Raw genomic sequence first — 13,319 nt, forward strand, 5'->3', positions numbered from 1 at the left:
AAATAGTGGGCAAATAAAGACCTCCTATGTATGTGAAAAAAAGTACAAGAACCAATTATCAATGAACACTGAAATTCAAAATAAAAGGAAGGAATAATTTGCTCTTCTGAACAGTAACATTACCATCACCAATGATAAACATTAAGAGAATGGGTAGATGCTCTCTCAAAGCCACCCTCTCAAGCTGAAACAATTTACCAGACATTATACAACTGGCAAACACAAGATATTTGACTGAGACAGAAACATAATTGAAATTTAATGAACCAGGACACTTATACCAGTTGATCTAATAGTAATTCCTGCCTTTTTATTTCAAGAAAAACTATAGCTGGGCATCATTTAACTGCAAGTGCAGGTTGAAACTAAGTGAATTTATTACCACTTAAAAATCTGTAATCCTAAGCACTATACTTTTCCCAAAATAACACCTATTTACCTACTCTGTTCTTGAAATTCACTGGTTTTCAGACAGATTCATACTTTTTTATGACAGAAAAATCGACTTCAGGCAAATCAGCTGCATTCAGGACATTTACAGTAACTGATTTCACTTATGAAAAGTGGTGTTCTTTCTCCAGTCAACATCCTGTGAGCTTCTTTCTCCTCTCCCAGTCTTCTTACAACTTCTCCTCTACTATCTGGGCTGTAACTATGGTGAAAGTTTTCCTCTCTTTTGCACAAACTCCATGTAAATGTGTCTTTAACCCAGAGACTACAGAACTGTCTAACATTTCAGGCTTATTACCTGCATACTGCTTATTACATCCTTATTTTTGGCTGCTTTAGGTATTTCCCAAATTGTTTTAGTAATGAAATAAATAAAAGCCTGTGATTGTTATAAAGGGGCTGTTAAATTGCCAAATACAGGTCCTTCAAAGATACTTCATATGCTTTCAAGTCAAACCTGAACTTCAGCAGATCAGTAGATTTATCATTAACCATTTAGTTCTTGCCCAGTTTGAGTGTCTCCATGCAGTTTAACATACACAACACTTACAACTTTATCATTCTGTCTAGAGCTGTCTCCATTAAACTGGTATATAATGCTTTTATAACAGTGATTTTTTTGTTGTTGTTAAAGAAAATTAAGATAACTTCAACTTTTGAAGTAACTACCAAACTTAAAAATGAACACATCCAATACTCAGAGGTTATTTTGAAGTACCGTTCTTAGATCTATCTTCTTATTCTTCCTCAAAGTCACATAGGATGCTATTGTTGAAGACTCTGGCATTGGGGATTTGGTTCTGGGTGGTACAACTCCCACAGGGAAATGTGAGCCTGCAAAACAGCAAAGCAACACACTAAGTGCTGTGCAAAACACTGCCAAAACTGTTGATTTGTCTTCTAGAAAACACATGTTGTCAGCCTTGGGAATTCCTCTTCAAAAGGCAGATTCAGAAAGTGGAGAGGCCAGAGGGACTGAGAGTTGATGGGTGAAGATACTGTAGGTCCAGCCAGCTCTCAGATGGCCTCACCTGTGTGTGCACACCCATGCTCATGTCTGTGTGTGAATGAAATCACCCCTGAGCCTGGTCAGCTGGGGAGTGAAAACAGGAGCTGAGGATATTCTGCTATAAAGCAACAGTTTGGGTCTCCTTTAGACAATAAAAAGCATAAAACACAGCAGAATTCCATTTTCTTTTTGTGTCACCTTTATGTACTACACAGGTCATAATACTCCTCTGGTCTCATATTTGACATGGTCCCAGTTCTCTTTAAATGCTGATATTTAAAAAGAGAGGGAAATGGCTGGCATGAGAAGTGTTCAGTACTCTAATGTGCACAACCACTAGAAAACATTTTTAAATTTCCTCTGAAATTATTAATTTTTAGAACCACCCTCAATAAGAAATCACCATCATTTAAGTATCACTTCTTAAAACAGCAAGAAAGAAAAAACTCAGAGATGAGCTGCCTTTAAGTTTCTTTCCTTATCAGCTTAAAAACTTAAGACAGAATGGCATAAAACTGTTTACTGTACCAGCATAGAGCTGTAGTGGCATACATACCATAACAGAACTTAAACAATCAGAAATGGTTACATTTTCCTACTGCATGGGGATCGTTACTATGAGTGAATGCCCAGAACAAGAAATGTCTGTTAGAAAATTTCTATGCTCAAATGATAAAACACAGCTATGATAAACAACAGGCTGAAGAGAGTTTTAGAATATACAAAGCCCCTCACTGCTTGCTACCACTGCAGCTGCTCTTTCCCACATCCCTAAATATTATTTATCTTAGAGGGCACTGTGCTATTGCTGTCCCTGACTGAGGACTGTTTTTCTACAAATGGACATAATAAAGTAATTTCTGTCTTTGAGATAGAAAGCAGACTGGGGTGCTTAAAAAGTGTTGGGTTGCTTTATATAGTCAGTGTAGACTTTCTTATTTTGTCTTGATCATTACCTCTTGACATAAATTACTATGAATAATAAGAAACATCACAGGTCAATAAAATGTAGGCATGTTGTCAGAAAGACAAGTTTCTCAATTTAGGTCATTGATGATTAGCAAATCTCACGATAAACCTTCCATTTTTTTGCCACCAAATTAACAGAAATTTAATTATGTGCCTTAACATTTTATCTCAGCAAATACCCCAGAGAATCTGACTTGACAAATTGTGTGGTAAGTGCAAGCTTAATTATATCACAGTGTCATTCACACAGTTTATACCCAAACTGTATGCTAACCTTAGTTTTAAAAACCTCTATGACCATTCTGATGAAGACAATATCTTTGTATAATTATGATTCTTGGTAAAACTCTGCTACTGTTGCACCAGCCTGCTCTGTAAATGCTTCATCAAAGTACCAAAACAGAAGGCAGTGGTCCTGCTGGCACTGGAAACAACAATCCTTAGGGGTAAAAAAATAGCTAAGTTTAGGTACTTTTTCTCCAAGCTCTTAATACAGTTTTTGGGAGGCGGTAAAGCTGAGCATTTTCCTGAAGTCACCTTTAACAAACTATTCTGTGTGTTTTAACAAACAGAATTGAGAAGTACTTCCTGGTAAAAGACTCTACCAAGCAATTAGTAGCTTTTATGGGAGCTAGATGAAGAGAAGAATCTAAAGCATTTAGCAATTGCAAAGACCTTTATTGTCTGTACACTCCAAGGTCATGATCATTATTCCTATTATATCAGAGGACAGAAGGCAATTCAACAATTACAAGATTAAAAAAAAGAAAAAGACATTGTTTCCCTGCCTTATGAGAGCCTGAAAATTCTGTGGTGCTGCCTTTTTGGACGTTCCAGCGACATAACATCGGGAGCTTGATTCAAAAACTGAGTAATTGTTCAAGGGCAAGAACATAAAATGGGTAATTGTTCAAGGGAATGGTGTGTGGGGAATGTGAGTGATGTGATTAGACATGGTGTCAATAAGGATTTCAGGGTTGTTGGTGAGTGTAATGTTTGATTTTTCTGCGGTGTAATTGACTGAAATTTCTCTCGTCATATAATTAAATCATTATTTTATTGTGGAAGCTGTTCCATCAAACTGAGAAATGGACAGGCTACAAAGGCACGAACCATGAGGCAGCTTCTGTAACACAGCTAAGCTCTGCATTCCTTGTGAAAAAGCTGAAAGGTTGTAGTGCCTGGGGACAAACCTTTAGCAGAAGATTCTGATTCTGAAATTGGTTCTGTTTTTTCTTCACCATTAGACTCATCCACTTCTGCTACTGTAGTTAACTCCGGCTCGCTCTTATAAAGCCTATAATCAGGACCCTGAGGAACATCAAGGTGTGAGGTAAATAAACAGGCAGTTTGGTACAAGTATTTATGTCTTAAGACCTAAACCCAAGTATTTTGTGATAACTCTGCTCTCACTTTAAGACAGAGTCCATTGTTCAAGTGCTATGGCACAAGTACTTTTTGGTAGTTATTTTGAGTAACAACGTTTCCAGACAATCAGAAATTACAGGAAAAAATTGCTATAAAAAGGCAGAGTTGTGGATTTTTTAAAATTATCCTCTACAAACAAGCTGGTAAAAGCTTCAAAAACTGAACTCAGAGTTTTAAAACTAGTGAGGAGAAGAATCTAATTTTATGAAATTTAAGTCTTAAGACATTTTATATATGCACAGAACATATGACAGGAAAATGTGAAGAGCAAATGATGCAGCTATGAACAAAACTAAATAAAAGTGAAACCATAACACAAAAGTAGCCAGATGAGTAAACAAAAATGGTGACTGTGCAAAGGAGGGAGGATGCTTCAAGAACAACGTGGCAGTTGAAGCCACTTACACAGTAAGATCCATTTCTCTGATATCCTTGAACTTGGTACATCTTCTTTTCTTCTGTCAGATGTACTGGGCCCCTGCTATAACAGAGCAAGGAGCTGCTATCACTGGGCAGAGGGGGGATTATGGGAGGATGCTCTGTAAAGTCATAGGACCGAGGGAGTGGAGGACGAGGTGGGACTACTTCCTCTTCCTAAAGATTGTAGAATAGTCACCTTATTTAGACGTGTGCACCTGGTACAGTTATTTATAACTTAAAAAGAAAAATATATTACCATGGCTACAGCAGCTATAGATTTTGCAATTAAAGGGACAATGCCACATTTAACAACAACCAAAAAAATTCTAGCACCTGCACTTCCTACTGGACATGTACAAACTCTCTAAATCATCCTTTTAAAAATTAAATCCATTATCTTCTGCAAGATTTTTACATAAATTAAGCTTTTACAAAGTTCTGTAAGCCAGATGTATATTGCATACACTTTAGATAATCATGACAATGTCCCTTTAAAACTGTAACTTCTAGCCAGATTTTCAGAGGAATTGAACATTTGGGAGCTCCCACAGTTTCAGCTCTTCTTGTGGGTGCTCTGGCCATCTGAGAACCAGGCTCAGTATCTGAATAAACATATAAAGCAATGTATTTCTTCCCATGAAAAGTGTGGTGGGTAGAAAACACATCCATAAATCAGGGTTTATATTTCTATGGTAAGAGCCTAGGGAGAGGAAAAGGTAAGAAATGGAAAAGAGAAACACACCAGTGAGAATATAGAGACACAGTACAAATGAAAGCGTTAGAATTACTAGTGGAGGTATCAGTCTTTAAAACTAGTTCATAACGCAGTGTTTTTACAGAAACATACTGAATACATCCTTCAGACATCCTTAAAATATTCAAGATAATGCTTGTTTTTTATCATAGCCACATTACAACTTCCATAATGCTAAAATAGTAAACATGCTAAAACCATACCTCATTTTTATATTTAATAGAAGAAAATGTCCTTGATACCATGATGCCTGTTTGGGGGAAGGGGGAAAGGTGTAGGGAAAAAAAAGAGAAAAATTATTTTCAATAAACAGCTTTTAAAAAAGAACTACAACCTGTTGCTATCAAACAAATACACCAAGCATCAACTTAAAGTAGTATTTGCTTGTTCTTTTCTCAGCCATTGTGCCATTTTTCCAAACTTTCAAAAGCACCAGTGGAGCTTGTACTTTAAAAATTTGTATGATCCAATTTCATTTCCTATGAGACAAAACCATTGGCCTACCTGCTTCTGAAGAGCTTCTTTGCTGTTTATGTTTAAGTAAACCCTCCATGACATCCTGAATTCTCCACAGTTCCTTCTGAATCTGAGCACGCTGTATCCCTGCTGACTCAGTCTGTCAGTGAACAAACAGCATATATGGCCAGTACATTAGATTACACTGCAAGTGGAAAAAAGGGGAAAACCTTTTTCTCTCTTTAGACCACACTGCAGATCCTTTCACAGTGAAGGAAAATAAAATGCAGTAATGACAGACACTCTCCCATTAAACATTCAAATATAATTTGGAACAAGAAGTATAAGATTAATTAATTTCATAATGCCTCAGTCAATTTGAGAGCAATCTGCTAGTTCAAACTTCATTTAAAGAACAGAATTTCATCTGCTGTCTGCAAAGAAAATCCAAGCAGACTTTGCACAGGAGACCCACACACAACCAGAGAGAAGGAACCATCAGTTCCAGCCCCAAAACAGGTGGAGATGAACACAGTGTTTGCACGCTGGCATATAAACCTATTTACATTCATGGACATACACACTGTGGACCAATCAATGCAAGTTTTCCAGAGTTTGGGCTTCCTTGCAATCTGATTAAAACTGCATAGAAAACCAACCCCCAGAGCAAAGAATCTGCAGTGCAAACCACACCCATCTGCCTAACCCAGATAATCTGTGCACACCTCCATGTCCATGTCTCTGTGTGTGTGTCAAAGAGAGCTCTCCTTAGGAATTCAGCACCAACACTGTCCAGTCCTGCACAGCGAGTACTAAAACACACAGCAGAACCCTTTGCTTGTAAGGCCTGAAGCAACACCTACAGCATTTGCTGTAATAATTAATTTTGATAGAATGATTTAATTTTAAAACATTCAGTTAAATGGAAGGATTTGTGTGAAGATTTATTATGACAGTCAGTACAACTAAGGTCTGAGGAAGCCACCCTGTTTCAAAGCTGCTCACTGAAACAAAAAAAAGGAAGCTTCCAGACAAAGGAAAACCAGTGTTATAACTTAAAAAACCAAAAGGAAAAACTGAAGACTTCTTCAGAACTTACAAGGTAGAAAAAGAAATTGAAAGTTTGTAATTTAGTTCACCATTTGTCCCCCTTTTTTCATCTGTTTAGTTTTAAAACTCATAGAAAGTCAAAGTGAATTGAGTGTACTTTAAGACCTTTGCCACACCTGAATTTCTCCAAGGCGATCGAGCTGCTCCTGCATATGGTTCCTTGTTACAGTTACATCATACTCCAATTTATCATATTCTCTCCAAGCTCTTTCCAGTTCCTAAGTATATAAAAAATTTAAAGAATTACAGATGCATATTCAATTAAAAAAAAATTTTTTTTTTCTTTTTCCAGTGGCATGAAACTTCAGGAAGTAACACATAAATAGGTATCAGCAATAAATAAATACTTAATTTAGAGAATGCAATGTTTGCAATGTTTAAGCAGCTTTTTGATTTTCTAATGACAATGAAATTCAAACAAACAGCATTTTGTCTTTTCACCAACAGAAAAGATAGGCAAGGGCAAATTCTTCAGAATACGCCTTTATAGTCAGCAGGCATGTGGATCTTAAGCTGTCTTCCCAGCGAGGCAGAAAAGCCACAAAAATGGATGCAAATTTGTCTCTTTTATCACCCAGAATGCACATGTGTGAGTGCACAGCATGTGTGTGCATAGGCAATGCATTATGCAAGGCAATGTAACTCATCCAGCCCTGCCTGCGAGGCTGCCAGGGAGCGCCCCAGGCCCGCGAGTACACCGCTACTTTACATATGTGCAACTGCAAACACCACAAGGAAAAGGTGGGGGGAAAAAAATTATTCTTCTTTGAGGTCAGCCCCACCATCTCACTTTTGCAGCCTACATCAAGCAATTTACTCGTTTGGAATAAATTAAAAAGTTAATGAGGGAAAGTGTATCTTGAGGATTTCCTTTCCCCTGGTTCCCTCTTCTGCGTCCAACCAATTCCTTCTACAAGATAGTCTAACATTCAGTTAGACAGCCAGTATTTCAGGGCTGACATCATACCAGTTTTACCACAGCTACCCCCTGGAATTTGACACTGAAATACCTTTTTGGATATATCTGTAAGTAGGCAAAAATGACTCTTTGCCATTTCAGTGCAGAAACCATCACAAAACGGAAAAGGACAGCAAACAGCAATTCCTTCCTTTCCCCCCCTTTTTTTTTTTTAAGACTTTTAGAAGTGCATAATTTGGAAGATCTTTTAAATATAATGGCCCACTATTAAGAGAGACTATGGCAGTCCTGCAGCTGCTTTTGCTTAAAATAAGTCAAGTAAAGTTTGTGCTTGACGCTATTTTGCCATCACATGAAATAGCTTATTTTCATTATTTACTTCTTCTGCTATCAGTTTTTCATTTCATAAAGATGATAATTACCACACCAATAAAGTCTGTATGCACTCATTCCTGGTCAAAAAAAAAAAAATTAGAGAAAGACCACTCGATGAATGCACTGAAAAGATCACCTTCTATCCGCCTTTGACAAAAACACAAATGAGTAAAAGACAGCTGAGTTTTTGTTGGGATGCAGTACAAAAATAAGCAAAACCAATGCAATTAAGAATATGATCATAATAATTTCACACTTCATTAAGTTTTGCTGGAAAGAACGTGGTACTTACTGCAGTGGCTCGGGATACTTCCCGACAAGTGCTGAGCAGTCCGTTCTGCAAGTCATCTCTCTGTAAGACTACATTTTGTATGGCTGCTGGGTTATCTGCATTCATTTCTATCTCCTGACTTGCTGATAGCAAAGCTTGCTCAAGCGTGTACTATTGTAATAAAAAGAATTATTTTTAATGTTCTGCATCATTGGGCTGATTTTCGTTTTATTTCAGCTATCAATGTTCTGATAATAAGCATGTAAAATAACATCCAGTTTAGGTAATAAATACAATTGTCCTACTTTCTCCTTGTGTAGCTGTTGAAGCTTCTCCTCCAGTGCTTGCACAACTTTATCCTGTTCACATAAATGGCTAAGCTTAGCCTAGTATAGAAGAGAAAATTACCACAATTAGCATTTTGTTATTTACATCTTCAGTAATCAAAATCTAACTTGATCAAATCATGACACAAATCTGTATAAAATGTTATTAAAATAAGAATTCTAAAATTATGAAGGCATCAGTCTTGCATTTTCAGGTTAAGAAACCCTCTTTACTATGAAGTGCTATTATAACTTGAAACAGCATAGCTCAAAACATGTAATTTATGATTCTACAGCTAAATCTTTACAACTTAATAATAGGTATTAGATTCTATTTTAATTTACATATTGCTTAGTATTATAAAGATTATAAAGATGATTTTATACATTCATAGTCTGTCCCATGGTTTTTCAGGTCACTGTATCAGAGAGTTAAAATTTCAGCCAAAAATATAGTATTTCCTGCAAGTCAGAAGCTTATTACAGAGACATGTCCCTCAATTTCATGATGCAATTTCTGTTGGCAATCACCTGCATGAAGTGGGTTTCAAACCCAAAAGCCAGGAGGACAATCATTGCCAAAATCAAGAGACAAACACCAATATTTACAGGGAAGAAGGAATACAAATGACTTACATCAATGTCCAGCTCTTCAGTTCTATATTTGTATAGTGTACCCCTACATTCTTCTTGTGTTAACTATAAGGAAGAATAATATTGCCATAAAACAACTTAGTTGGACTGTGAAAATGAAAACTACTGTTCAACTTAAGAGTTTTAACACAGAAATCAGCTTTTGCTTGAAAGGCAAACCTACCACATTGAACAATACATATTTAGCCAATATACATTAATGAAGGTAAATAAATGGAATGTCAAGCAGACTGCCAGTAGAGCTGCATTAAATTAACAGGCTGTTTCTAATGCAAACTGGAGTTTTAAAGATGTACAACTCAATCAAACATGGATTATGTAGGAAGATGAAATTGCCAGAGTACATCTAAATAATGATGCATCATTGTGTCCAAGTTTTGTTACATGAATTCTAAATACAGGGGCTCATTCTACTCTGAATTAACCATTCTAGGCCCACTAAGATCAGGTATTTCACAAGCAGGATGATCTGATGTGAATCCAAAACCAGAGCAGAATGACCTAAGCTTACAACATATATGTAAATATCTTGTTATAGATACGCCCAGTAAGAGCCACCACTTTTCATATGGATTTTCCATATGGATTTTCTACTTTTCATAGAATTTCCTCCCCTCCAACAGAGCATTACCAGAAATGCCACAAATGGAAGCTCTTCTATTTTATCTCTGGACCTAGGCAAACTTGTCTCCTTGTGCTAGTAAGGATACAAAGTACCTCAAACTACTTTCATACTTTCAAGCTCCTCACATTAAGTTCTGAACTTTTTCAATCTGTTAATGACCAGTAACAAGATTTTAAAGTATTTTACAAGAAAAAAGGCAGCTCCCCATTTTAGAGTGAACTGTCACACACAGTAACTACTTAATATACTATACAGCAAGGATGGACATAACACTATCAACCTTCACATTCTATTTAATTAAAAACATTGTGTGTACAGAGTTCTGACAGAGATGCTTTCCTTCCATGTGTCTGTCACAATTAGGCTATTGTGACTTTATAGTACAAGAAAGACTACCAAAACACGTCTGTGTTAAGGGACACTTATAAATAAAAGGACTAGGGAAGGGTTAATGAGACAAGCATTCCAAACATAAAATAAATCTTCAATACACTGAAGTGTTTCATTTCACGATATTATGCCCACATACCTCATGCAAATGTACCTGGTGACAATTTAGAAGTATGTATAGTGTATTAAAAACACACAGTAACTTTCTTTGAAATGGACAGTTCATGAAAATGAATGTTGGAATATGAAAAAAGCCACAGCACTTTTGCACCTCATGAATGTCACACAAATTAAGATATCTATTTAAACTCCTACTATTGTAGAGTTGTGTTGTTTTACTGTTGATTTTATCACAATGAGAGAAAAATGAGGAATGGAAATATTTAAATAAAACTCATAAACATGGCCAAATGTCTTTAGCTTACAGAGGAAACCTAGTTATATTTCACAACAGAAAGATACTACACAAGAAAGATTATCCCCTATTAGAAAAATACACCTTTCCAAGTCACTGCTCAGCATTTTATGTGGCTTAGCTGGAAAAATATACTGCTTTTTCAAGCCAGCATTTTTTATACTTTTTAAAAAAGAGAAACCTTCATTTTTCTGGCATTTCAACCTTCATTATAGCTGAGTTTAAAACAGTTTGCCAATTCAGCATCCCTAGCCCTGCGTACCTCCTGAGAGGAACACATCTTAAGTATTAAGAAAAGGAAAACAGATTCTCAAAGAACACTGTAGCCATGCTAATTCTTCTTATTAAAATCCTATCACACTTTTCAAATGCTACCAACTTCTTGCTTTGGTCAGCAGTACCAGCTCCCCACAATAGGCACTGCTGGAGAGCCACTTCATTTTAACATTTCCACTGCAACGCCTTACACAGACTTAGCACAAAACCTCCCCAAATAAGATGAATAACTTAATCCATCTCTGACAAAACAGCAGCTCCACTTCTCAGGGCACATCAGCAAATGCGCTCAAGGCAAGAAGTGTGGAATGCTATCGCATCCTGCTGGAATGACAACGGGAACTGCAGCAGACAAAACGCAATTACACATTTCAGGCAAGGTTAACAACCTCATAACCCTGGAAAACGCATTATAAGAGCTCCAATGACCAAGTTATCAAAATGTACTTCATGTCATGTTCCACAAACGCCTTTCTTGCCAAATCGCTCCCACAAAGCCTTTGCCAGGACAGTAATTCCAGAGCAAGAGTGCCATCTACTGAAGCAGTGACAGGAGCTGCTGCTGGCTTCCCTTTCCCTCGACATCTGCCTATTTAAACACACCAAATCCATTCCTCTTAACGTGGGGAAACACACCAAAAACCTCCCAGTCGGTAGAGAGCAGCACCCTGAGGACCTACAAATAGGACTTACCATTTCTGAAAGGCAAACTGCGCATGCAGAGTTTGGCCAAATGTGTATCTTGCATGTGAAAAAGTAACATGACCTTAACTGAACCTCCTTCTTAGGTTAGAAATCCTTTGCCATCAACTGTACAGTCCCCACCTCTGTCACACACCAGTACCAGATGATTCCCAGAAAGGGAGAGATCCCCCATGATGGACACCATAAGGTGTTGCTGAGACACAAGTGGTTAAAGCTATTTAAGTAGCTGATATTAAAAACAATTAAGTGACAGCATTATTTCATTACTTTGTAAGCTATTTTCAGATTCCATTAACTGTTTTGAGTCAATAAAAATACAGGAGGACATTTCACACCCCAAAAGCATGCTATGCACCTCTGCAGGATGCTGCACTTAGGAAATTAAACCAGGACAACCTAGGACATTCTGCTGTTGAGCACAAGATTAAAATAAAGACTTCCAAGAGGCCTTTTGCTTTCTAAAATACTTCTTGCTATCAGGAAGCAGGGCAAAGGGCATTTAGCCCCATTGAGCAAGGGTCTCCTTCAATTTTGAATTCTGTGACATAACACACTTCAAATACATATTGAAAAAATAAGGTTTTTAGTTCGAACACAATCATCTTGTGTTCATAACAAAACCTGAGACCTCTCAAAATCTAACATGCATAACAGCTTAAATGTATGAGCTCCTATAATAATAATCATAATAATAATAATAAGCCATAAGCAAGACCTCCCTATCCTTATAGGAACAAAACACTTAAGGGCTATTTTTCTATTATTTGAATATATTAAGAACAATTATCCATGGCAAGACCTGGATGTTAGCTTATTGCACTCAGCTTTTAATTTTTCCTCCTCAAGAGAACTCACATATAAGAGGAATTGAGGAAAATTTTGCTTTTTAAAGTCAGCCTGTACTGCTTTAGAGAAAAAGATTAGTTAGAGAACAAGATTAACATTCCTCATCCAGTATTAGGAAGAAGCAAAAAACCCCAAACCAAAGTAGAAATGGGTCTAGTCCATAAAAATTCTTTTTTTCTTGTCTGTACATATGGAATAATTTCCCTGGCTTGTACCTGTGAATTTACAGCACAGTCTGCACAGTAGACTGATGTGAGTCAAAGTGATCTAAATAACTCTGAGGACGTAACAAATCACAAACAAAAGTGTCTTATAAATAACACATTTGAAATAGATGGTTTTGCTACTTTACTAAAGAACCATTAATCATTAGAAACAGGAAGCAAGACAAATTAAATACAAGCTTTTCTTGCTTTCCTTTGCTTAACTCTAAATGAGCTCAGACTTAAAACAGAACTGAATAAACTGAAGCTGAGAAAGATCCTTTTCTTTATCCACAGGAATGGTTGCAGTCATCACAAACTATTTCAGCATCCTGACAACAAAACAAGTTTCAGTCACTTGCACAGAGGCTTCTCCCAATTATTCACATCTCTTTAAAACTGCAGCAGGAAAGATGACTGTTAAACCAATTTATTTTATTTGAATAAAACATTATACAGTGTTTAGACTTTAAATAAGTTGCTAGAATTTTAAACAGGTCAGTTTTGCATTACAGAAGTTTAGAAGACTATTTAGGCAGTGAAACATTGAGTGTATTTTTAGCCTATCCTGAAAGTCAGTTAATTCAACATCTCATACAGGAAACTTCATCCATGAAAGCAGATGTTGTTACTCTTCAGCTAAGGCAGCTTCTGCATAAGCCTTCCAACATGTCACAAACACTCTGACCTGAAGAGACCACATCTCTAATGGCAACAG

The 13,319-nt window shown here is 36.8% G+C and overlaps 1 protein-coding gene across 4 annotated transcripts in view; it reads right to left on the reverse strand.

Moving 5' to 3' along the window:
* The window catches only part of PLEKHA5 (pleckstrin homology domain containing A5), a 160,328-nt gene that overhangs the window by 10,411 nt on the left and 136,598 nt on the right, over positions 1-13,319 (reverse strand). For 2 of the 4 annotated variants that reach the window (XM_069003537.1, XM_069003535.1), the window contains 8 exons: positions 9,124-9,186; positions 8,467-8,547; positions 8,183-8,332; positions 6,713-6,814; positions 5,535-5,646; positions 5,234-5,280; positions 3,622-3,739; positions 1,169-1,284 (listed from right to left, as the gene is read on the reverse strand). In XM_069003537.1, the coding sequence (XP_068859638.1) occupies positions 1,169-1,284; positions 3,622-3,739; positions 5,234-5,280; positions 5,535-5,646; positions 6,713-6,814; positions 8,183-8,332; positions 8,467-8,547; positions 9,124-9,186 (789 nt within the window). Of the gene's footprint in view, positions 1-1,168; positions 1,285-3,621; positions 3,740-4,261; positions 4,451-5,233; positions 5,281-5,534; positions 5,647-6,712; positions 6,815-8,182; positions 8,333-8,466; positions 8,548-9,123; positions 9,187-13,319 lie in introns of all 4 variants that reach the window. The other 2 variants (XM_069003542.1, XM_069003536.1) reach the window with 2 other exon arrangements.

This window comes from Aphelocoma coerulescens, chromosome 1A (assembly GCF_041296385.1).
Source record: "Aphelocoma coerulescens isolate FSJ_1873_10779 chromosome 1A, UR_Acoe_1.0, whole genome shotgun sequence".
In the NCBI taxonomy this organism is placed as follows: domain Eukaryota; kingdom Metazoa; phylum Chordata; class Aves; order Passeriformes; family Corvidae; genus Aphelocoma; species Aphelocoma coerulescens.